General features: G+C 36.6%; 1 protein-coding gene across 1 annotated transcript in view; it reads right to left on the reverse strand.

Annotated features, from left to right (window-relative positions):
- Positions 1–4743: 4743 nt before the first annotated feature.
- Positions 4744–27071, reverse strand: part of LOC120514408 (arsenite methyltransferase-like) — a 48367-nt gene continuing 26039 nt past the window's right edge. Inside the window, exons 3-9 of the mRNA XM_039734770.1 lie at positions 26737–26873; positions 26548–26617; positions 25951–26032; positions 24321–24452; positions 21779–21921; positions 18315–18446; positions 4744–7462 (exon numbers count right to left, since the gene is read on the reverse strand). Of these exons, the coding sequence (XP_039590704.1) occupies positions 7358–7462; positions 18315–18446; positions 21779–21921; positions 24321–24452; positions 25951–26032; positions 26548–26617; positions 26737–26873 (801 nt within the window). The 3' untranslated portion in view covers positions 4744–7357. The remainder of the gene's footprint in view (positions 7463–18314; positions 18447–21778; positions 21922–24320; positions 24453–25950; positions 26033–26547; positions 26618–26736; positions 26874–27071) is intronic.

The raw sequence follows: 27071 nt of genomic DNA on the forward strand, positions 1-27071 counted from the left end.
TTGCACTGAATTCCATGGGAAAGGAGAAACTCAACAAGTTTTGAGGGTATTATAATGGAGTAATAATCTTTTAAGTGCCCCTATGGTGTAGGGAGGCATCTGCCAACCACGCTGGGCTGATTATTGTTGCCAAAAATGTGACCTGAGTCAGCAGTGCTAACCACTGCACCAGTATACTTCCTTGATAAAATTATACTACAAGTCCTTCATCTCCTGAGCTCTTACCACTTTGACTAATCAGTAGCCTGTGACGCAAGGGAGCAGAGTAATGTACTCAGGGGGCTGCCTCTGTCTCCACCTGATCTGCGACACACAGCAAAGAGCATAACAAGCTCAATTCAGCAGTAACACAACAGGCAATGAATCTATACAGAAAAACAAAGTTTTTTTTCATAATATTTTTATGGTCAGCTAGTGTACCTTTAGATGAAAAGAAAGAAAGTTGTTTTTTGTTTTAAGTGCATGCAAGGTGCAAAACCAGCTGGAGTACCAATTGAGTAGTGACATCATGCATGTTTGTCAGTCAGTCAGTGTCCAGCCCGCTATATCCTAACATCTGCTGGAGCCAATCCCAGCCAGCACAGGGCGCCAGCCCACCACAGGGCACACACACACACACACATACACTAGGGACAATATACAGTAGGATCTTCAATACACCTGACCTGCATGTCTTTGGACTGTGGAAGGAAACCCACGCAGACATGAGGAGAACATGCAAACTCCACGCAGGGAGGACCCGGGAAGCGAACCCAGGTCTCCTTACTGCGAGGCAGCAGCGCTACCACTGCGCCACCCCATGCATGTTTGTATGCACTGAAAATTATTCACACACGCTTGAAGAAGATCAGGCGGCATTGTAATGTATGAGATGTATACATGTATGGAAGTTCTCCACATACATGAAACAAATCAGGTAGAGAGCCCAGACTGGATAATGACATCCCTATTCTAACAGCTCTGGGATTTCACACTAGCCTTGCACAACCTTATGGGAAGCTAGGGAAGAAAAAAACTTGCCAAAGCCAGCTGCACTGTGAATTTTCAGGAAAGCATTTGGCGAGCCAGGTCATCGGTGAACTCAGCAAATTAACTGCAAAGCCATTCTAATGAATTTCTTCTATCGACACAACTTGACAAAGACACAGAATGAATTTTGCGCCTTAGGTTTACACAAGGCTGGTCGATTGGCAAGCAAATTGTCCTCCATGCTTAATTGATGGACTTTTCTGGTGTCTGAGAGCACATTTTCTACCAACTCTAAACTGGCCAACCTCAAGGGAGTGTGGACATGTATGTAAGTTTGTCCTGGTTCATGGCCATGGTTCACCTGCTTCCTACCTTGTATATGTTATGGATCCATCTGATCCTCCAATAGATTAGTGGGATCAAAATATCAAGATATGGATAAACAGTTCTTGCAACCCTTCTCTGTCCACTGAGTTTGCACTTTGTGTATTTTGAGGTTTTCCCCAGTGGGGTTAATTGGCAACAGTAAACATTTTGAGAATGTTTGACTTTGCCCTGTGACCAACTGGTGCCCCTTCTATTGTTGTGTTCTGCTGTGTTCCAATCCTGGTAGGGTAGGAAGCAAAACCAGACTTTTGTTCAAAAACTAGCTGCACTCTACCCTCTCAGGAGAACTCTGCTCTCACTCCAAAATGACTTACAACCTCTGAAACTCACTTGTATCTGAAACTAAAAAGCTGATGAGTCGCTCTCTCTTTATGGATCTGAAAGCTGAGATCCAGTGTGCCACGTAAAATATTGAGCCCATCAGCTTTTACTTTAAGAAGGGGACTTCAGCATCTAAACTCTTGTGCCAGAAAGAGTGATAATTTTCCCAATGAAGTTGCAGACGCAAAGGGACAAATCACAGAAAATCACAGATAAAGAACGACATCACAAAAATCCTCCACATGAACCCAGAGCAGCAACATCAAACATCACTGTTAAGGACTGCGCCGAGATAAATTAGAACTCTAAATTGCACATAAACAGCCAGCTTTTTCTATATTATATGTTTGTATGTCTGCGACCTGTCTTATATATCAATATAGATAGTATATACAGTTATCGTATTTCTATAATCCTTGCTTATTGATAAATTGTATTATTCTGTTTCTTAAAACAAGTGTACTTCAATTACCGTGATGTAAGTTTAAAGGCTCGAGACTGACTCCTACAAGGGAGAAACGTAAGGAAAATAAAGTATAGGGTGGTCCAGATCAAATTATGCAATTTTCATTACGTTATAACTTATTAAGTTTATTACATAGAAAATCACCCGAAAAATCCCAGACCATCGAGAAGAGTGCAAACTGACAACATGAAGAATGGTCTTCGCGCCGAACTGGAATCGTCCCCGCATAAATCAAAGTCATCCAGATGATCTGGATCTGCATAATTAGATCTGGACCACCCTGTAGGAGTATTATAGATAGATAGATACTGTAGATAGATATTATAGAAGTACTTAATTAATTACAGCATTAACTAAAGTTAAATCTCCTCAATTCTTACATCACTCACTCACTCACTGATTTGAACTGCCAATTCACATAATCTACAGATCTTTGGGAAATGTGGGGGGAAAACTGGAGTACCCAGAAGAAAACCAACATAGTCATTGTGTTTTCATGGGAAGAACATGTACACACTGAAGGAGTTACCAGCTAAACGTAATAAGATTTGAGAGACTTAGTAGACAACAGGTGCTTCACCAGTCATGGAAGAGTGGCAAAGTGTAAAAATGCACATGATATATCAGCTAGAGGCTACGAGAAGACACACGGGGAAACTCTGGCGTCAGATGGAAGAAAGTTCTGTGGTCTAATGAAAACAAAATTGAGGTTTTTGACCATCAGACTAAACACCATGTTTGAACACTGCACATTGTCAAAAACACACAATCCTCACCAAGAAGCATTGTGGTGGCAGCATCAGTTTGCACATATGCTTCTCTGCAGTGGGCACTGGAATGTTGTGACATATAAATTGAATGAAGCAAAATCTAGGTAAACCCTGTAATAAAACCTGATGGGGTCTGCAAGATATCTGTGCCTTGGGAGAAAATAGTGTTTCACCAAGAACACAACTCCAAGCATAAAGCCAAAGCTACACAGGAATGGCTTAAAAGCAGCTTGGGGTGAACAGGTCCGAGTCCAAACATCAGACTAATTAAGAGTTTTTGTCTGGACTTGATAAAGGCTGTTCACTCACAATCAGCAAGTAACCATACTGAGCTTGGGCAATGTAGCAAAAAAGTCATGCAGATGTGCAAAACTGATAAAGACCTGAGCACACAGACTCAAGACTGTCATGTCTGCTATCTACTAAATTCTGAATGAAAGGGGTGAATAATTCTGTGACCAGACACACACAGTTAGGCTCTCCAAGACTGTCAGATTTGAGTGAATGGCCCCCGGCTGCAGGTGTCAGGGTGAGTGCTATAAAGTTGCTGCAGTGGTATTGCTATAAAGCCCCCAATGTGAGTAATAAGGCACCCATTTATGTAAAGTGCTACTCTGTGCAAATTAATGCTGCTTTTAGGGGAAAAATGTCAGAAAAAGCCTCTAGCCAACCTTTCTGGCAAATAAGCACAAATAAAATGACTCAGTCTGAATTTTATCAGTTTTATGATTTGTACAATTTCCATTCTTACTTTGATTTTTTTTAATTTTGTGCAATTAAGCAGATAACATTTGCAGAACTTATTCAACACATAACTTCAAAATTAATCCTGAGAAAAAAAACTCCAGAAAAATTAAAAATACGAAGAAAACATAGAGACAATGAAGTGGAAAAACATACAAAAAATATCTTTATAACCCGATACAAATGCATATTTTACATTTTCTTTCGATTAAGTCTTGCCATGTTTTAAAAAAGACTTGAACAGATCCGTACGTTGAACATTTGATTTCTTATAATTTCAAATAATATAATGCATCAGTTACCCATTGAGTTATAAAAGATGGGTTTAAGTCTAGGTGCTAGTAAGTGTGGTTTAGACTATTACAATGTATGTGTCCTTCTCTACTTAGATAGATAGATAGATAGATAGATAGATAGATAGATAGATAGATAGATAGATAGATAGATAGATAGATAGATAGATAGATAGATAGATAGATAGATAGATAGATAGATAGATAACTTGATTAATCCCCAAGGGGAAATTCACATACTCCAGCAGCAGCATACTGATAAAAACAATATTAATTAAAGAGTGATAAAAATGCAGTGCAAGTTAAAAAATGCAAGGTGGAGAGTGTGAGGCAGGTACAGTATAATAGTCTAAAGTCTTGTGTAGTGTAATCGTTTACGCCCCTGGGTAGAATAGAAGAGTTGCATAGTGTGGAGGAGGAACGATCTCCTCAGACTGTCAGTGGAGCAGGACAGTGACAGCAGTCTGTCGCTGAAGCTGCTCCTCTGTCTGGAGATGATCCTGTTCAGCGGATGCAGTGGATTCTCCATGATTGACAGGAGCCTGGTCAGCGCCCGTCGCTCTGCCACGGATGTCAAACTGTCCAGCTCCGTGCCTACAATAGAGCCTGCCTTCCTCAGCAGTTTGTCCAGGCGTGAGGCATCCCTATTCTTTATGCTGCCTCCCCAGCACACCACCGCGTAGAAGAGGGCGCTTGCCACAACTGTCTGATAGAATATCTACAGCATCTTATTGCAGATGTTGAAGGACGCCAGCCTCCTAAGGAAGTATAGTCGGCTCTGTCCTCTCTTGCACAGAGCATCAGTATTGGCAGTCCATTCTAATTTATCATCCAGCTGCACTCCCAGGTATTTATAGGTCTGCACTCTAAGTGCAGTTTAAATCCATCTGGGAATACACCAAACACAGCTGTTAATGAGTTAGGAGGGATCGTGACATCAAGGCTGTTTGATAAGCATTCAAAGATTTTCATTTGGTCCAGAATGATATTAATTTGGTGCACTCCCAAAACATATGGCCTGGTGATGCTGGAGCTAAATAGTAACACCCACATTTTGGATATTGCCCTGGGTAAATTTTGAACAATTTTGAATAACTGTGATAGATGAAATATTTAAAGTTGAATTATTAAATGCTTTGCACATATAGAGCCAGAGTGTATTCAATGTATGGTTACCTTCCATTCCTTTTCTGAGATGTTAATTGAACTGTCCTTTTCCCACCATACCCTAGGGTCATTGAAGGGAAGATTCTTTGAGATGTTCTTCTTTATTGATGAGATGCTGCCATGAGACTTAAAAGCTAATCAGTGCTTCCTCTGGAATAGAAATAGGTGGGAAATCTGGAAAATTTGGAAGGTTTCGTTTAATAAAATTTAAAATTTAAAAATAGTGGAAAAATTGTGTTGCTGGTGACTTTGAAGCGTAAGTATTCATAAATTGCAACTATTTAATCTATAAACAGTTGTCTTAGTTTCTTAATCCGGTTGCGGGGTTTGTGAGGTTTCCAAAGATTATATACGGAGTAAATTTGAGAAGGTTGAAAAATGTTATCATCATGTAGAGGAACAACAGATAAAAGATTCTTAACCTGCCTGGCAATGAATTTTATCAGTTTCATGTATTGTAAAATTATTAATCACATATTGTTCAATTTTACCATCATCACAGCAACATCATCTTGTTACCATTGTCTGTGTTGTTTTTTATTGCCTGTGCTGCCATCTTGTGTGTGTGTACTTTGTTTTGAAGGTTATTTTATTTAGTGGTAACCAAGGTGGTTGCTATCATGTGATCAGCATGGATGTGACGCAGGATGCCATCAAGAGTTCACTATTTAAGATAGAATTACAGCATTCTGAGCATCCCAGCTTTGGGATTTTCAAAGCAAATGTTCCTTGCATGACCTTGTATACATTTTGATTTTATTCTTGAGTATTCTGTCCAATGATTCTGCTCTGCTTTCTTTGAAAACCAGTTTTTATTGCTCCTCAAAAAGTGTTCGCTGGTTAGTTAGTTTGTTTTAAGTTTGTGAAGCCCTTTAAAACGTCTTTTTTACACCTGATCAAACACACTCAAATTAATTATGGGCACAGGTATTTATCTGTTCCTGACAGCAATTGTAGGGATATAAGGCCAGAAGGAATGGAGACATGTGCTTCCCATATGAGTACTTCAGACCTACAGTGTTTCTATTACTTTCATCCTTATCTTCTGTTCTGGAGATTGGTATCTCTTATATTAATGTCAAGAAAATGGCTGACAAAAATTGTCAACAATGCTGCATTACAGAAATTTTTATGAAGGAAACTCTCTTTGTGGCTGACATTCATTTATGACTTGAATGTATATATGGAAGCTGGCAACATTGGAGAATAAGTAAAGAACTTTAAAGACAGAAACACTGCTTTTGCTTAACAGCCCTGTCGAAAACCCAAAACTCCATTTAGCAAGCAAGACAAAAGGGAGCTCACCAGAAACGATCAATATGGGACACTCAGAATAACAAGGCCATGCTGGAATGGAATTCTACCACAAAGGCGTCTTTGAACTTCTAGAACAGTGGCAAAGACATACAGACTTGAAGAAGAGTAGACAAACTTGATTGACATGGCATAATGTCTTCTTCGTATCTTTAAAGAATTGTAAAGTGAATGTGTCCACTAATTTTGGTACAATCCTTGTAATAACAAATGAATATGAAAATCTAACCCAGGCTATCTCGTCGTATTTGACAACAGGGATGTTTAATATATTTTAAGTTTACTTCTTTTAACAAGGTTATTTTTTAATTAGTTTTTAAAATTAGCATATTTGTGTAACTATTTTTTTAACCACTTGTACTGGGAAATAGTAAAAATAATGAGATTTCACAGTAGTCCATAGAAAACAGCTGATTTAAAAATCAGAATGATTTGATAAGAAAGTAGTTATTTACTAATTGGGCCAAATAAAAACACAATGTTTTAATGTATGGACTTATCGAAACATGTGAGATAAAGTCAAAACATGTGAGGATTAGCAAGGCAAATAACCGATTTGAAATGTACAGGATGTTTCTGCAGGAAATATCAGACAGATTTGCTGAAAACTGCAAGATGCCACTCTGGCATATCTAATTAAGACCCTTGCAGTTTTTTCGGCAAACTCATCATGACGTTGAGGTCCTATATTGGGTCTTGGCTGCCATGTGGTGCCATCCTGAGGGAATGAAGGTAGTGCCTCCATTACTCTTCTGTCTCAATGTACCAATGGATGCCTAGATGCATTCCTTTTCCCACCATGCTTCTTCAAAAAAATGATCATCTGTATCATATCCTATTAATTAGTTCCAGTCTTTTAAACAATACAGCAGGAGGACACATATAGGAGTTTTTCCCCCTAGCATTAACTATTTTTTAAGGCTCTGCTAGCAGCATCCAGACTCCTTTTGCCCACAACATCCTCCAATGGGTGACTTACTGCTCTCTAACTCCAGTTGTTTTGCCAGGTCAAAGGGATTTAAGTTGACAGTCTGTAAAATAAAAGATACATGACCACAATCACAGAAGAAATATATATATAAATCATTTTGAGTCATTAAATCCAGGCCTAAATCAGCAGTACGTTTATCTTTCAGAAACGTTACATGCAGTTAGTCAGCTTTTCTGCAGGTTTACCTTGAAGTGTCAAACTAATGTTTCAAACCAAACCAAGTATTTTAATTGACAAATTTTTCTTGGGAGAAAAAATATTTCTTCCAAAATGATATAGGAGTTAAGAGTACAAAACAGTTAGTGCTTATCTCAAGTTCAGTACTCAAGTCCCAAGGCTACAGACTGTGATAAGCTGGGTCCTAGGGCTTTAGGCCAAGAAGAACGTCCTCTTCTTTCACATTACCTTCAAAAAACTCCCTTTAAAAATAACCAAATTAATAAGCTGGTTGTCAGCTATTACATTGTATGGGCATCATTTGTATAGTTCTGTTTATTTAGCAAACAGTTCTGCATTTAATTAAAATGTTTCTTTAAACAGACAGCCTAATTTTGTCTTTTTTACTTTGCTATGTCTTACACACTATTACTGTGCTATTGTGCCACATAAGTGTATTTTGTTTCTTCTTTAACTTGGGGCCTTATGGTGCTGCAGTGGTTATCACTAATATCTCACAGCTTCAGGAGATTGGGTTCAAATCCCAGCCTGACCACTGTCTGTGTGGTGTTTTCAAATTCTCCCAGAGTCCGTGTGGAGTTCTCTCCGGGTACTTCAGTGACTCCCATTTACTCCTTTTCCCACCCTCCCCATGTCAAAGACATACAGGTTAGGCTAACTGACAGCTCTAAACATTCCCTGTAAAAGCAAATATACCTTATTAGAATAGGCTCCACTTCCATTCCACATGACACTAAGCTGGATTGAGCAGGTTCAGAAATCCATGGGCAAACAGAATGAAGTCTTAATTGTCAAGAGTTTTTACCAACCTATACCCCCAGGTTTAAAGATAAAAACTACAGAGGAACATTTAATATAGTGCAATTTTCATAAGTGGTAGCATTAAAAACCACTAATGCTGAAAAACAAGCAGGAGAAAAATTCATGGGCTATTAAAACACACATTATTGTGTTCTTTTGGACTAAATTTACAATGTGTTTACTTTCCTTAAAAGGACTATTACTAGTAGATATCAGATATACATTATAATGATATATGTGGCTGATAATCATACATTTTTTATCAGTTCTCAAGACACAGGTGGGTTAATTGTCCCATTCAGGGTCATGTGGTGAGATGGGAAGTGAAGTGGCAGCTTTGTGGTGTTAAGTCCTTAGCCACTAGACTACACTGCCTGCTGACCACAAGAGTTTAAAAAATGCAAAAAAAAAAAAAATTCAAGTGTGAAAACAAACCCATCTTTAACATATAAATCTCACAGTCACAACCTTGGCTGCAAAGTAAGACCCATCTCAGGATGGAGTGACCAATCCATTATATGTGCATGCCCACACTCACTCACACTGGGCCAGTTTAGTAATGCCATACATTCCAGTAACATGTCTTTGGACTGTAGAGGAAGCTGGGCACCACATAGGAAGACAGAAAGAACAGACAAAGATAAACCAGAATGCACTCCAGCATAGAAAAGCATATTGCTTTTCTCCAAAAATAGAGTCCAGCAAAATAACATCAATAAAAAGAAATCCAGCGATCAGCCCTCAGAGTGGAGCAAATTGGTATGTAATGTGGTAAAAGGTACATTGAACGGGACGATTTATTAATATTAAAAAATAATGAAAAACACAGCAATGTTTCTCTGACTTGTAGGTTCTGCCATTGTGCTTCCTGCAATCAAACAACCTTCACCCTTTATTTCTTTCCAGGTTGTTTTTTCTCTTTTCAAATTCAATATGGAATTAGCTTAATATGTTAATACTTTACTGTGTACTGATACTACTAGTATTTACCAGTTTTAGGAATCACAATCATTCTATTTTCCCAATGTGTTGTTTCAGGCCACAGGGTTGGAACTTATTTGTACAGCATCCAGCATTGTATTAGGGCACCAGCCATTTTAACCACGTAAATTATGAAAAACGCAATGTAGTTAATGGAAAAAAAAAGTTAAAGGTTATTTCTGCACAGAAAAGAAAATAAGGTATGAGACACAACGTTTCAGCTCCATAGCCTTCATCCGGTGACGGCCATACAAGTGTGAAGGCTAAACTAAAATGTTGTTGCTTACCTTCTTTCATTTTCAGTGTGGAAATACCTTTTAGCTTTTTTCCTATTAAAAATAAATCTGCAAATTAATGTAAATACTAAGAATTTGACCATAAGGAAGCAAACACACAGTTGAGCCAGGTTATAACAGTTACTGTAGAAAGTATGCTTAAAAACTTTATGTTATAGAATTAATAATTTACCCATTTGCATAGCCTGCATATTCTAATTGTAATTCCAGGGTTAAGGGGAGCCGCAGCCTATGTCAGCAGCATTCAACCCAAGATGGAGTGTCAGTATGGTACAGGACAAGGTGTATCTCTTTGTATGTGTTTCACTGTACACATTGCAGGGTCTCCTTCTACTTGCTACTTTGCACCTTAAGAAATGTGTAATAAGCTAAAACCCCTGCACAGATGATATAGCATAGAAAAATGGGTAAACTTTCTTTGATCAAATCAGTAAAATGCAGCTCATAATAAAGACAAATGGGCAATTCTGTACAAATTGCATAAAAACTGAGCACATGCTGTTCTCGGTGTCAAAGGAGATAGCATGTTATTGCAGACAAATTATAATTAACTTTAGAGTATATGTTAAGCAAAATCTAGTCTCTTAAAAAAATGTGTCGTTGGCACAGTTCTTACAGCAGTGGTCACTAAACCACAGTGGTGCTATGAACTCCCTGTGTGTCCATAAGCAAGTTTCTTAAGCTGCCTTTGTTTGGGGAAACGAGATGTGGAAAACCTTTTAGTGTCATTTGTAAACATGAAGTATCTACCTTAGATATTCATTAATGAATTAATCATCTGTTTGTACACTGATAGACTATTATCTTTTTTAAAAAAAGAACAAAAGTTACTAATGAGTGTAACAGCAAGTTAAAAATCAGCTGTCAGGTCAACTTATGCCCATCATAGGAGGCCAGACTTTTACATTCTGCACAAACTTACAAGGAAAACTCAGTACTCATAGTACATCTGGTGCACATCTTTGGAAAAGCGGGGAAACTATATAAAAAAAACTCTCAGTAGGCCAAAGTACAGGACTTTGAGAGTTGTAAGGAAGACATACCAAAATATACGTCATCATGCATTGTTGGTCTCCAGGCTACAAAAAGGACATAGCAGCGCTAGAAAAGGTCCAGAGAAGAGCGACTAGGCTGATTCCAGGGCTACAGGGGTTAAATTATGAGTAAAGATTAAAAGAGCTGAGCCTTTACAGTTTAAGCAAAAGAAGATTAAGAGGTGACATGATTGAAGTGTTTAAAATTATGAAGGGGATCAGTACAGTTATTTTAAAATAAGCTCATTAAGAACACGGGGACACAGTTGGAAACTTGTTAAGGGTAAATATCTCAAAAACATTAGGAAGTTTTTCTTTACATAAAGAAAGACAGAGACTTGGAATAAGCTACAAAGTAGTGTGGTAGACAGTAAGACTTTAGGGACTTTCAAAACTCTACGATGTTTTTTGGAAGAAATAAGTGGATAGGACTGGTGAGCTTTGTTGGGCTGAATGGCCTGTTCTCGTGTAGAGTGTTCTAATGTTCTAAGGCTGTCCTTTACGATGACATCAATAAATTCAGCGTTTTCTTTGATTACACCAAGGTGACTAGGACCATAATTCCATATTTTACTTCATGTCCAGTGTCCATGTTTTTTAACACATGGTTTAGAATACAGTTTTTAGCAAAAAGACACATACGACTTAATTTTACAGTCTCCCTTAGGCAGCAGAACATATGGCCACTTAGCCTGCAACACATCTTTGCTCTGCACAGTGCTTTTTCTTCCTCTAAAACATTCCTCCATACGTCATCAGCTATAGAGTTCACTAAATATCTGCAGTGTTGAACCATCCATTAATTGGAGAGGTAGGATGACAGAGAAATACACACACACACATTCTCTCTCTCTCTCTCTGTGTATATATATATATATTATGGGGTGCCAAACAGGCAAATACATTGATTTTCTGAATATATAAAGTCAGCGTCAGAATATATAAAGTCAAAACTTGAATATATAAAGTCAGCGCTGGAATATATAAAGTCATTCCCGAATATATAAAGTCAAAAACTGAGTATATAAAGTCAGCGTCGGAATATATAAAGTCAGCGTCGGTATATATAAAGTCAAAACTTGGATATATAAAGTCAAAACTTGAATATACTGTATAAAGTCAGCGTCGGAATTTATAAAGTCATTCCTGAATATATAGTCAAAATATATTGATTGAAACGCCTCAGGCACATTTTTAGTAAACTAAAAAAACTGAACTAAGTTAACAAAAATGTATTAAGAAAAAAAAATTAAAAAAACACTGTTCGGTTAATGTTTTGAAAATGATGCATGTGCCCTGCCCAGGATTGGTTCCTGCCTTGCGCCCAGTGTTGGCTGGGATTGGCTCCAGCAGACCTCCGTGACCCTGTGGTCGGATTCAACGGGTTTGGAAATGGATGGATATTCCAGCGCTGACTTTGTATATTCCGACGCTGACTTTATATACTCAGGTTTTGACTTTATATATTCAAGGTTTAACTTTATATATTCCGGAATGACTTTATATATTCCGACGCTGACTTTATATATTCAAGTTTTGACTTTAAATATTCAGAAACAAGTTTTGACTTTATATATACAGACACTGACTTTATATATTCAAGTTTTGACTTTATATATTCTGACGACGACTTTATATATTTAGAAAATCAATGCACTTCCCTGTTTGGCACCCCATGAGATTATATATAATATATATATATATATATATATATATATATATATATATATATATATATATATATATATATATATATATATATATATAGATGGTGAAAAAGTGTACAGTACCTTTTGGAGAGTGTACTGTTTTTCAGTGAATTGAGAAAACTTAGTGGACAGGACAAACAGAGAATTTCCAGGTATAAATCTGCTTTCATTTTCTTTATTATTTTATCCCTTTGATTCACTACATACTTGTTTCATTAGCACAAGTATATTTTGCTCCTTAGCTATAATTGACCAATAAAAATCTGTTCTATTTAATAGACAAATGCAGAAGGTGCAGTGGTGCTATGAAGCTCGTTGATTAATAGATTGTAGGATGGACAGGAAAGGAACAACAGTAGCAATAATAAACCTTTGTGATCCCTTTAAATTACTTGGAGTTCTACAATGATAGTTTATAAAAATGTGTAATCTTCAACATGTTCCTGAAGCAACACAGAACTTAAAATGCATACAAAATGCATAACAGTATTAAACTCAAATCAAACCAATAAACAAATGCAAGACTCAAACCCATAAGAAAACTAGTGCCCAATGTATATTTAATGTATAGAAATATTGTTCCTATGACAATGTGTCTATTGTAGCTTACTAGAGTGAAGGCAGATATGATGGCATGTGACATTATATGATCTAATCGTAAGAAGACTGTCCCAGCCATGCCTCTTAGCACTTTGTGGTAAAATAAGCCAATGGCTACAGGTGTCCAGGACAATGTGTTACAAACACAATGCGCAGTAATAATCATGCTGACCTCTAATTTGACCACGATCCTCTCAAAGATCAGTCTTGTAATAGGAATTGTGTTCCTTAATTAAGTTTTTTAAAAACACCATTAAGCAGACCATCTTGCACTTAGGATGATGGCTACCAAAACGTAATTCTGATAGTGACATTTGCATGCAAGCTGAATTTATTTATGTTGATCATGAAACATCTTAGCATGCTCAGGTTTCCTCCACATGTTCTGCATTTCACGTTAACTGGAAACTCTTAAATGGTCCTATTTGACCACCTATTGTGAGTGATTGAATCAGTGAGGACTGTCACAAAATTTTCACTAGTCAAATATAATTTGAATAAATGTATTTTAAATAATAAACCGATTAATCACTGCACACGCTGTGTTTCATCGTGTCTTAATTGCTCAAAGTTTGTGCTGGAGTATAATTCTCATTCACGCTGTAGTGAAACTCTCAGAACAAAAGAAAAAGTAAAACACATCTGTCTTAATAAAACAGGATGGGTATGCAGAATATATTTGGATTTATTTTTCCCAGTAGCTAATTAAAAGTAATATAATGTAATCAGTATTGAGATCCAATGTATTCATATTCAGCCAAGTTAATGGTCATTGTGCTAGCTGCACATTCATCATATATGAATATCTGATGTTGCTCAAGCTCTTAGTTGTCCTATATTGGAATACAGGGCTTCAAAAAAAATTAATGAAAGAACAATGTGTACAGATTAGTTAAAGTAATGTGTCTGGGTGCAGTGGGTAAAAATTATCTGACAGTTTAAATTGCAGCTGAGATTCCTCTGCTGCCAATTCGAGCATATTCTTTAAACTGTATCATGAACAACCTTCAGTATGCTATGCGAGATATAATTTCTCATCCATGATGGTTACAGCCTTGAACCAAGTGACTTCACCATAGATTCTTGCTTCTAACAAAGCTGATTTAAAGACTCAGGGATCACATTGCAAGCATGAAAAATATTTCACAGCAGTTTTCATAATAATTTTAAGCTGAAAAATATGAAAATGAAAAGAAAGTCAAAGTATCTTGCCAAAACAAACCTTAGGCGTTGATCTGCAATGAACAACTGATGCCTTCTCATCAATCATTGGGCAATACATAAATTCATTTACAAATCGGGAGCATTTCAAAATTGTGGCCAACTCTTCATCTACTTCAACCACTTCTCCCTCCTGAAGGAAAAAAATAAACCTATTAGGTTTTGTCATATACGTGTGAAGGCTTAAAAATGATCTCTTCAGTTCTAAAACCTTTTTTTTAATGTGATGATAAAAACTAACCTGTCCACCTGTCCATTTATTGTCATGGCAGCTACAAAATATATTTGTTTATTGCTAAAGAAAAGCTAAAACCAATCTTAGAAGGAAAACACTTCATATGAAAAATCAGAACACTGTCACCTCTCTCTGGCGCCAACTAAATTTCCTCATCCTCATGAAGAGTCAATAAATATCACTCTTAAATGGTTGTAAAGGAAAAAAAATCATTAACATTTTCTGTAAGCTATCTCATTATTCTTGATCAGGCCTATGATTATGGTATCATCATCCAAATGCACTGATGGAGTAGGGCTCAAAAGATGGCGGCTCAGAACATTATTCTATGGATTGCCTATGTGGAGGAAAAAATTGAACATCCTGAGTCCTGCCAGTTAAGTAAGCTACAGTTGATTTGTAAAGGGGGGCACTACGTCACTTGTTGAGTAGTGATCAGCATTGATGTTACAGAAGTGTTACATGATGAGCTGTGGTCTATAAAAAGTGTATCAGTTTTTTATTTTTATTTTCTGGATGTGTAAGAGTAATAAGAAGTGCAAGCATACGGCATCATCTGTGGAATAGGTGTGATGATATACCAACCTGAGTTGAATATTCTGTTTAATGTGTGCCAGCACCAGCCTCTCAACTTTAGCTGATCTGCTTATTAAAGCCTTTGAGAATGTAAAGATCTAGACCAGTGTTTCCCAAACTCGGTCCTGGGGACCCCTGTGGCTGCAGGTTTTTGATCCAACCAGCTTCTTTTTTTAATTGAACTCCTGGGCTAATTAAGTGAACTGATATTTCCCAAGTTCTGTGTTTAGGGAACTAATATAGAAATTTGAAAACTAAGTTTGCCAAAAAAAAAAATTAAAATGTACCAAGTAGTTATATAGGAATGTTTTTTGTTTTCTTTTTAACAGTATTTTCATCTTGATTTTCATTCTACTTTTCTAGGTGTTCTAATTGTTTAATTAATCCATTATTTACTAATTAGTGGGTCTGACTCTAAAGTAGTTGTAGCCTTTGATTATTCATTGTTGTTTGCCTGGGTGTCTGATCTGCTTGTTTTAAATTGTCATTATTAAGATACAACGAATGGGGAAAAACTGCACAGAGAAAGGGCAAAGTATAATGAAATCAACAAAAGAGAGTTAAGCATTTAAATCTATAGCAAAAGTACAAATATTTATAAATGTCTTATAAATGTAAAAATCATGCTGCTGTGCTTTTCTCAATGTCGAATAAAAGAAAAAAATACCAGCTAATTAAATGAAATCAGTGTTATCAGGTGTTGTCACTGATTAAGAATCCGGTTAGAACAAAAACCTGCAGCCACAGGGGGTCCCCAGGACCGAGTTTGGGAAACACTGATCTAGACTGAGTACATAGATAGCCTTTTCTGCTTACAACTTAATAAGCTCAATTACCTTAGACTGCCACAGTAGCCCACACTCAGGCTGTTTTTTTATGTACCACTTCTTCTGGTGCTCCATCTGTTTCATAGTGCAAGGACCAAAGCTGCACACAGTACTATAATGCAGTCTTGCTCAACGATTGTAAAGCTTAAGCATACCATTCATTGATTTGTATATAACAGCTATTACAATATATTTTACAAAATTTTCATTCTTTGAAGAACTTCTGTATAGTTCCTTGTGATAAATCATTTAACTCTTTTTAGAGTTTACTGTTACTACTGCTGCCACCTCTTGCAGGTTATCATTTACTTGCTTATATTTATAATGCTGTATTATAATACATAACTAAATTCTTCTATAGTCTTCCTTAGACTTGCTAAGTGTCATATTTTTGTTAGGCTAAGGATAAAAAAACTTTTATATGATTGAAAGAATATACCAACTGGGCAAAAATATACATAAAGTATATCAGCACCAGCTGTTTTTCTCCTTTTCCTTAAAAGCCCTATCCTTATACCACAGGTATGCATTAAATCTACATTATGGACATGGGACCTTTTCACTGTCATGCAGTTGGAACTGCACTGTCTGAATCAAAATCGTCAGAACAAATGTAGAGTGACAAATTGCCTATAATGTCCAATAAGATTCATGAAAATAAAATCTTGGTTTAAATATGCACAAACATATTACATTATACATTTTTAACTTGTTTACATTTGAAAAATCCTGCTGTAAAGCCATTATTTTTATATTACTTTTAAACACCAGATAGTCTAAGTATATCAAGAAACGAGAACCAGCAGATGTGCAAGGTCAATTAGCCAGGCCAGTACAGCAAAATGAAAAAGGGGAAATTAGTTTACTGTAGATTGAAATGGAAACCAACTCTACTGTCTTGTGGGAGCAATTCAAGTGTCTACTAGAGAAAGAGGGTGTAGGATTAAACAAAAAGGACTGCACACAGCTCCACTCTACCTTATAATGTCTAATGATACTATTGTAGCAGATAGAGGCGTGGTCCACCTCTAACACCCTCAGGTACCACTCTGAACACCAGGTGAAAGTATAATAACTATTCTTTTATTATTATACAGTGCACAAAGCACCCTCCACTCTACACTCATAAACCACAAATAAATTTCCAATCAATTCTCTTTCCTCCTAGCCCAGACACTTCGCCCTCCTACCTCCCAGCTCAGCTCACTGTCTGGGCTTTCCCACAATCCTTTTATAAACCCTGACCCAGAGGTGTTCCTGCCCAATCAGTCCACAGTTCCTTATTCCTTCCGGGTCAGGGCAAACAGTACTTTTCTTCACCCCAGGAGCATGTTGTTTCTTCCTGTCACATGACTATGACGTACTCGGGTTATACAGATGAGCCTAAAAATTCCGGTGTAGTGAGCCCTCACTCCAGGGCTGGCTTCCAGTCTTTTGAAAACTTTCCCTTAAAAAAAGGATTTTTTTGGCCTTAAACCAAAAACTTTTTTTTAAAAAATTCCCTTTGATTGGGTGACAAATTTTTTGCTTTTCCCAAAGCTGAATTTATTTATGTTGATCATGAAACATCTTAGCATGCTCAGGTTTCCTCCACATGTTCTGCATTTCACGTTAACTGGAAACTCTTAAATGGTCCTATTTGACCACCTATTGTGAGTGATTGAATCAGTGAGGACTGTCACAAAATTTTCACTAGTCAAATATAATTTGAATAAATGTATTTTAAATAATAAACCGATTAATCACTGCACACGCTGTGTTTCATCGTGTCTTAATTGCTCAAAGTTTGTGCTGGAGTATAATTCTCATTCACGCTGTAGTGAAACTCTCAGAACAAAAGAAAAGTAAAACACATCTGTCTTAATAAAACAGGATGGGTATGCAGAATATATTTGGATTTATTTTTCCCAGTAGCTAATTAAAAGTAATATAATGTAATCAGTATTGAGATCCAATGTATTCATATTCAGCCAAGTTAATGGTCATTGTGCTAGCTGCACATTCATCATATATGAATATCTGATGTTGCTCAAGCTCTTAGTTGTCCTATATTGGAATACAGGGCTTCAAAAAAAATTAATGAAAGAACAATGTGTACAGATTAGTTAAAGTAATGTGTCTGGGTGCAGTGGGTAAAAATTATCTGACAGTTTAAATTGCAGCTGAGATTCCTCTGCTGCCAATTCGAGCATATTCTTTAAACTGTATCATGAACAACCTTCAGTATGCTATGCGAGATATAATTTCTCATCCATGATGGTTACAGCCTTGAACCAAGTGACTTCACCATAGATTCTTGCTTCTAACAAAGCTGATTTAAAGACTCAGGGATCACATTGCAAGCATGAAAAATATTTCACAGCAGTTTTCATAATAATTTTAAGCTGAAAAATATGAAAATGAAAAGAAAGTCAAAGTATCTTGCCAAAACAAACCTTAGGCGTTGATCTGCAATGAACAACTGATGCCTTCTCATCAATCATTGGGCAATACATAAATTCATTTACAAATCGGGAGCATTTCAAAATTGTGGCCAACTCTTCATCTACTTCAACCACTTCTCCCTCCTGAAGGAAAAAAATAAACCTATTAGGTTTTGTCATATACGTGTGAAGGCTTAAAAATGATCTCTTCAGTTCTAAAACCTTTTTTTTAATGTGATGATAAAAACTAACCTGTCCACCTGTCCATTTATTGTCATGGCAGCTACAAAATATATTTGTTTATTGCTAAAGAAAAGCTAAAACCAATCTTAGAAGGAAAACACTTCATATGAAAAATCAGAACACTGTCACCTCTCTCTGGCGCCAACTAAATTTCCTCATCCTCATGAAGAGTCAATAAATATCACTCTTAAATGGTTGTAAAGGAAAAAAAATCATTAACATTTTCTGTAAGCTATCTCATTATTCTTGATCAGGCCTATGATTATGGTATCATCATCCAAATGCACTGATGGAGTAGGGCTCAAAAGATGGCGGCTCAGAACATTATTCTATGGATTGCCTATGTGGAGGAAAAAATTGAACATCCTGAGTCCTGCCAGTTAAGTAAGCTACAGTTGATTTGTAAAGGGGGGCACTACGTCACTTGTTGAGTAGTGATCAGCATTGATGTTACAGAAGTGTTACATGATGAGCTGTGGTCTATAAAAAGTGTATCAGTTTTTTATTTTTATTTTCTGGATGTGTAAGAGTAATAAGAAGTGCAAGCATACGGCATCATCTGTGGAATAGGTGTGATGATATACCAACCTGAGTTGAATATTCTGTTTAATGTGTGCCAGCACCAGCCTCTCAACTTTAGCTGATCTGCTTATTAAAGCCTTTGAGAATGTAAAGATCTAGACCAGTGTTTCCCAAACTCGGTCCTGGGGACCCCTGTGGCTGCAGGTTTTGATCCAACCAGCTTCTTTTTAATTGAACTCCTGGGCTAATTAAGTGAACTGATATTTCCCAAGTTCTGTGTTTAGGGAACTAATATAGAAATTTGAAAACTAAGTTTGCCAAAAAAAAAAATTAAAATGTACCAAGTAGTTATATAGGAATGTTTTTTGTTTTCTTTTTAACAGTATTTTCATCTTGATTTTCATTCTACTTTTCTAGGTGTTCTAATTGTTTAATTAATCCATTATTTACTAATTAGTGGGTCTGACTCTAAAGTAGTTGTAGCCTTTGATTATTCATTGTTGTTTGCCTGGGTGTCTGATCTGCTTGTTTTAAATTGTCATTATTAAGATACAACGAATGGGGAAAAACTGCACAGAGAAAGGGCAAAGTATAATGAAATCAACAAAAGAGAGTTAAGCATTTAAATCTATAGCAAAGTACAAATATTTATAAATGTCTTATAAATGTAAAAATCATGCTGCTGTGCTTTTCTCAATGTCGAATAAAAGAAAAAAATACCAGCTAATTAAATGAAATCAGTGTTATCAGGTGTTGTCACTGATTAAGAATCGTTAGAACAAAACCTGCAGCCACAGGGGGTCCCCAGGACCGAGTTTGGGAAACACTGATCTAGACTGAGTACATAGATAGCCTTTTCTGCTTACAACTTAATAAGCTCAATTACCTTAGACTGCCACAGTAGCCCACACTCAGGCTGTTTTTATGTACCACTTCTTCTGGTGCTCCATCTGTTTCATAGTGCAAGGACCAAAGCTGCACACAGTACTATAATGCAGTCTTGCTCAACGATTGTAAAGCTTAAGCATACCATTCATTGATTTGTATATAACAGCTATTACAATATATTTTACAAAATTTTCATTCTTTGAAGTACTTCTGTATAGTTCCTTGTGATAAATCATTTAACTCTTTTTAGAGTTTACTGTTACTACTGCTGCCACCTCTTGCAGGTTATCATTTACTTGCTTATATTTATAATGCTGTATTATAATACATAACTAAATTCTTCTATAGTCTTCCTTAGACTTGCTAAGTGTCATATTTTTGTTAGGCTAAGGATAAAAAAACTTTTATATGATTGAAAGAATATACCAACTGGGCAAAAATATACATAAAGTATATCAGCACCAGCTGTTTTTCTCCTTTTCCTTAAAAGCCCTATCCTTATACCACAGGTATGCATTAAATCTACATTATGGACATGGGACCTTTTCACTGTCATGCAGTTGGAACTGCACTGTCTGAATCAAAATCGTCAGAACAAATGTAGAGTGACAAATTGCCTATAATGTCCAATAAGATTCATGAAAATAAAATCTTGGTTTAAATATGCACAAACATATTACATTATACATTTTTAACTTGTTTACATTTGAAAAATCCTGCTGTAAAGCCATTATTTTTATATTACTTTTAAACACCAGATAGTCTAAGTATATCAAGAAACGAGAACCAGCAGATGTGCAAGGTCAATTAGCCAGGCCAGTACAGCAAAATGAAAAAGGGGAAATTAGTTTACTGTAGATTGAAATGGAAACCAACTCTACTGTCTTGTGGGAGCAATTCAAGTGTCTACTAGAGAAAGAGGGTGTAGGATTAAACAAAAAGGACTGCACACAGCTCCACTCTACCTTATAATGTCTAATGATACTATTGTAGCAGATAGAGGCGTGGTCCACCTCTAACACCCTCAGGTACCACTCTGAACACCAGGTGAAAGTATAATAACTATTCTTTTTATTATTATACAGTGCACAAAGCACCCTCCACTCTACACTCATAAACCACAAATAAATTTCCAATCAATTCTCTTTCCTCCTAGCCCAGACACTTCGCCCTCCTACCTCCCAGCTCAGCTCACTGTCTGGGCTTTCCCACAATCCTTTTATAAACCCTGACCCAGAGGTGTTCCTGCCCAATCAGTCCACAGTTCCTTATTCCTTCCGGGTCAGGGCAAACAGTACTTTTCTTCACCCCAGGAGCATGTTGTTTCTTCCTGTCACATGACTATGACGTACTCCCGGGTTATAGGGCAAATTCGAGCCTACGAGCCCCCCCTACAGCGATACCTGGTGGCCCCCAAGGTATCCAGCAGGGCTGTGTATAAACACTACATAGTCCATGATGCCCTGCTGAAACTCAGGGCATGATCATGCTGTCGGGGGAGCTCCTCCTGGCGGCCTGGGGTTGAGGGCCGGAGTAAAATGCCGGCAATTCACCACACTATATAAACTGCTCTGTGACGGCTTGAATTTCAAACTAGAGTAGGTGAGACAATAGTGAAAAGATTAGACATATTCAAGTTACAGTAGTCTTTTGTTTATACCAAAGAAGCGCCTAGTAAATTTAATGGCAGTGTACAGTCATCATCATTAATGTCAGGTGCGTATAGATAAGGATAATATGCCCTACTATAATGCCAGCATGTCACTTTTTCTCAGAAAGAAAAAACTTAAAAACACCCATTAATTTGAATAGGTGTAACTTACCTTAAATTTAAAGCTTGCATCAAAATCCAAGCAATCTTCCTTCTCAGTAATGGAGCCATTGTATATGACCTGGTACCTTGACCTTTTAATGTTCTTAGGAACCCTGAACAGACGGAATGTTGCAGAAACAAACTGGTATCCTTCTACCATAAGGGAGAGAAAACAGCATATTCTATTAGAATAAAAATTCTATTTGGAGCTATAAATACTTCATTAGTATTTGCAAATTGGTTCTATGTCATCCTGACAATCTTTTGGTTCCTTTGTTAATTTCTGTTCTGTCTTTACCTCTAACAAGATTGTTAAAATAACAATGCATTTTGATATCAAGAGACTTTTTGTAGGAGTGTTCAAAAATTAAAAAAATAAATAAATACGACCTTCCCTTACTGTAATATATAGTTCAATTTAATGTAATGCACTTTGTTATACAAACAAACCTAGAAAACTGCACATGTTTCAAAATATAGTGAGAGTAAAAAAAAAGCACAAAATATGTAAAAGCACAAAATACCATACAATATATGTACAAAAATACATATAAATTATTACAGATATCTAAAATTTTACATGTGATTTCATGCAACCCAAACAGCACAACAACAACGTCAAAAAAGACAAGCAACACTGGAGTAATATACAAACATTAGACAATAAAACACCATTTCACCATTTCAACAATCAATAAAGATGTGAGAGAGACAGAGAGAGAGGTAAAAATATATTTCATAAAGTCACATGCTTATGACAGTCTCACTGCTGCTATTCCAATGGGCTAAAATGTTTTCACCTTCAAATCAATGGGCATAACTACTATAGTATCTGGGTTTACAGTCGTGGCTAAGTGCAGAGTACAGCCTTGAGATACAACAGTGCTTACCACAGTGTAATATCATGTCATGTCATTTTCTAATCTGTTAAACCAGACCACAGTAGCAGAGGGGGCTGCAGCCCTCTACAGGAAGCTCAAGGTGCAAAGCAGGAACAGGGTGTCAGTTCATCGCAGAGTAAACACATACACCAAACATACACTAGGGCCAATTTAACATTGTAAATTCACCTAATGTGCCAATGTCTTTGGGCATTGAGAAAAAAAGGAGCACCTGGATGAAACCCAGCAGACATGGGGAGAACATGCAAACTCCACACAGGAAGGAGGAAGGATGCAAACCCGGGTCTCCTTCCTGCAAAGAAGCAACACTAGCACTGCTTCAACATGCTGCCTTACTTCAGTGTGTCTAACATTTATGTTCAGTGTTGGCAACTCGAAGTGTGCAAGAAAAAAAATTAAAAAAAAAAAAACCAAAAACAAAACTCAGTTCTACAACTTCACGGCCCCAGTGCATTGGGTATTTGAACATGTTCCTATGCTTGTGAGGACAACCATAATAAAAAGCTGAAATGCGATCAATAAATGGTAGTTTATCTGAATATTCTAAATCAGCAACCCTATGAGACTTACAAAAGATTGAGTGGGTATTGTGTGGTAAGGATGATGCACTTTATGAAGTCCCACACAAGCTTTTCTTGATTTTTTTTTTTTAAATCAGAAAGGCAAAAGTGACCATGTGTTAATAATATAAATAAAAAAAAGTGATGTTGTTGTTATTTAGCACACACTCATATTATTGACACGGATCCAAAATTAACAAACAGTGTTCACTGTCTTACTATTATTTGCTGTGTCTAATATAAGACGTATGTTTATATCTGACACTTTTTTATGCATTTTTTCCCCATTTAGAAAAGTTACAAAATAATCTGTTCATTTTAAACGTCATTGTTTTGTTTAGGAATGTTTATCCTGTGATGGAGTGGTGTTCCGTCCAAGCATGGTTTCTGTTTCAGCATGTACCTGCTTGAAAGGTCTCTAGCTCATTATAACACTATACTATAAAGAAGGTTGAAGAATTTGATGAATTTATGATTTGATGTGGGTGGCACAGGGGCGCAGTGGTAGTGCTGTTGCCTCACAGTTAAGAGACCCGGGTTTGCTTCCCAGGTCCTCCATGCGTGGAGTTTGCATGTTCTTCCCGTGTTTGCGTGGGTTTCCTCCAGGTGCTCCGGTTTTCTCCCACAGTCCAAAAACATGCAGGTTAGGTGGATTGGCGATTCTAAATTGTCCCTAGTGTGTGCTTGGTGTGTGGGTGTGTGTGTGCACCCTGCAGTGGGCTGGTGCCCTGCCCAGGATTGGTTCCTGCCTTGCACACTGTGTTCGGATTCAGTGGGTTGGAAAATGGATGGATGGATGGATGGATGGATGATTTGATGTATATAAAATAGTTAGGACTATGGTAAACAGTAATATCACAACAATAATCTGCTGTATATATAGACAGTTATACTACTTTATCATGAATGGGGGATTATTAACAAAATGATATAAGAGCATCACTGTTTGTGATTAAAGCCATGCTCTCAATTAACAGCATATAATAAGATCCCTGTTTGTTGGGAAATATTTTATTCTGTAGATGCAACAATAATGATAAATTCACTTTTAGTAAATATTTCATTCAGTATATACAAAACAAAGACTCACCAATTAAACTCTCCAGTTCCTTATTATTAATACTAATCAGGCTGGAGCTGACTAATCTTGGGGTGCAGAAGCCAACTTCTTGTGCCAGCTGAATAAGGTCTAGCCACCACAATGCACCTCCAAGACACTCCCCTGAAAATACAACAGGGACATCTTGTGTGGAAAAATTATTCTTCTATAAAACCATCTATATTTTGATAGCATCTTTAAAAACAATCACCATTAAGATGAGCTTTTCAAAGCCATTTTTATTGCACTACACTAAACAAAAGGACACAGAATAAAGAACAGGCAGGTTATTTGCTCAGGCTTAGACATGATTCTGATGCATTCCTCTTCAGTATTTCCTCATCATTACAAGGGTCATATCTGTCTTTTTCATTCTTATAAATAGATTTTTAAAAACATTTTACATATATTTAATATTTAAAACTAAAAGTCCGTATAAACTGAAAGACTTACTTATCATTATGTAAATGGGAGGCATTTTACACCATGCATTAAAATTCAACTAAACAGTTTGTGGGATTTATGAACTCCAATCTTTAAATAACAAAGTAAAATGACTACAGTGCTGCCTTAGAAGTTTGTAAAATCTCAAAATACTACTTTCACTGCTTTATTTTTACTAAGAATGTCTTCTTTAAACAAAACTACTTTGCTTTACTGCTGTGGTCCAACTCCCGGCTTTCACAGGCCTAGCTCCTGCCTTGTGCCCAATGTTGCCAGTATATGGATTTCAGAATGTTATGTTTGTTCTTCTTAAGTTTCTAAAAGAAAAGTTTTCTAACCATTCTATGTATTGATTAGAGGACATCAAGAATTCAATTAAAAAAAATAAGAACACCCTGTGCAAAAGTATATTAAAAGGTTATTGTCATGTTTTAAAATAACTGGGTGCTAAGATACACAGTGAAAGTGATGATGATCAGGACAATGTCTGAAAGACCCTCAGCTATCTTAAGGCCAAAAATCCATAGTCATGGGTCATTCAACCTCCTCGTGATGTATAGGCTGGGAGTAATACTTTTTGTTAAGTCCATTTTAAGAACATTCTTCTACTTGTCCCAAAGGAAAATTAGGGGAAAAAATCATAGTCTAAAATAAAGCCAGGACTCTATTGCCACACGTCTCTTAATTATGTTCATGTTCTTATCTCTAAATAGCTAAATAACATCTGGATTCATTAAGGGGTATAGTAGCAAAGAACAAAAGAACATTGCTACTCTTTTAAAGTTTGCATAAAACCTTCTGAATGATCATGTGGATTTTTGGAAGAATGTCCTCTGGAATGATTAGTCTAAAATTGATCTCTAACTACAATAAAAAGTGCTACCGTTGACTGAAACCTTACATTGCCTCTCATAAAAATAGCCTTATCCCCACTGTCCAAACTGCAGCAGGACTGTTATGAGTCGGGACTGTTTTCTACTCCATCTTTGTTATTTTGGGCACCTTCATTAAATATCAGAGTTTAGATAATGAAATTATGTGTGCAAGACATTAGTAATAAAATATCCACATACTTTAAAGAAACTTTTAGATAACACTAAGTCACTGAGAATCCACTAATGATAAAACTTCCAAATACCTGCAGGATGTTAATGTATAAAAATAATATGGCACAAACCCAGCAGTACTTTGTGGTCTCTCAGATTCTTTGGAAGACGTTTATTTACATAGACATCACTGAAATACATTTCTCCACCATCCTGAAAAAAGAAAAAAAGTATTTTATAGACAACCAGTTCATTATTTGTACACACTCTTACAGACACACATAAAAACACGGTAAGCAGAACACAATGTTGTATTTTAATGTCACCTCTTGTTTAGTGGGTGTAGCAGTAATATACTGAAAGAGTATAATTTGAACAACTGCCACGTGTAACATATATAACAGAAAAACTGCATGCAGAAAAGCTCTGTGGATCAACACTTTGTAGGAAGGTTAAAGAAATAACTTTTAATTTTTCGTAATGCACGTGCAACAAATTGCATTATTGAAAAGTATAAACATTCAGTGGAGATTTGTTATTGCTCAGGGGGTTCAAGACGGAAAGCTGACTTTAATGTAACATTGTGTAGAGTGAGGATCCCGCAGCATAAAGCAAGGTGCTGCCTTGTTCACACTGCACATATCTGTCTACTACTCTACCCTTTCAGTTCTCTTCCACTTTCAATTATTTTTGTACAGTGCAAATAATAAATGCATGAATTTTCCCACCTTAAGTACACGGTAGGCTTCTTTCAGAACTGCTTTCTTGTCTGGGGACAGGTTAATCACACAGTTTGATCTGAAAGAAAATCCATCAAAGAAGAATTAACTACTGGTTGGGTTTCAGTAAACTAGGGTGCATATTCCAAGATTTTTGAAGTTCTGTTACAACAGATCTTTGGTTCACCTTCAACTTACATGATAACATCATAGCTGCACTCCTGTAGGCCGACCTCCTGTAGGGTTTCAATATACCCTTGGAGGAAATTCACATTGGGTCTCTTGAAGCCAAACTTCTCAGCATGGTAGTCCACATATTTCTGTGCTACAGCGATCTTAAAAAGAAAAAATGAAAAGCAGGGTTGTAATTGTCAGTCCAAAAAAAAACTCAATCTGAGCTCCCCATAAATTGTAGCCAGATATAAACTGATTCTCCTGAATACCATAAAGAGAATTGAACGGATTCCATTACTTAATATCAATCTACTTCATTTGTTGTTGCAGAACTGATAATCTATTATAGGTGGGACAAT

Source organism: Polypterus senegalus, chromosome 1 (genome assembly GCF_016835505.1).
Source record: "Polypterus senegalus isolate Bchr_013 chromosome 1, ASM1683550v1, whole genome shotgun sequence".
NCBI lineage: Eukaryota > Metazoa > Chordata > Cladistia > Polypteriformes > Polypteridae > Polypterus > Polypterus senegalus.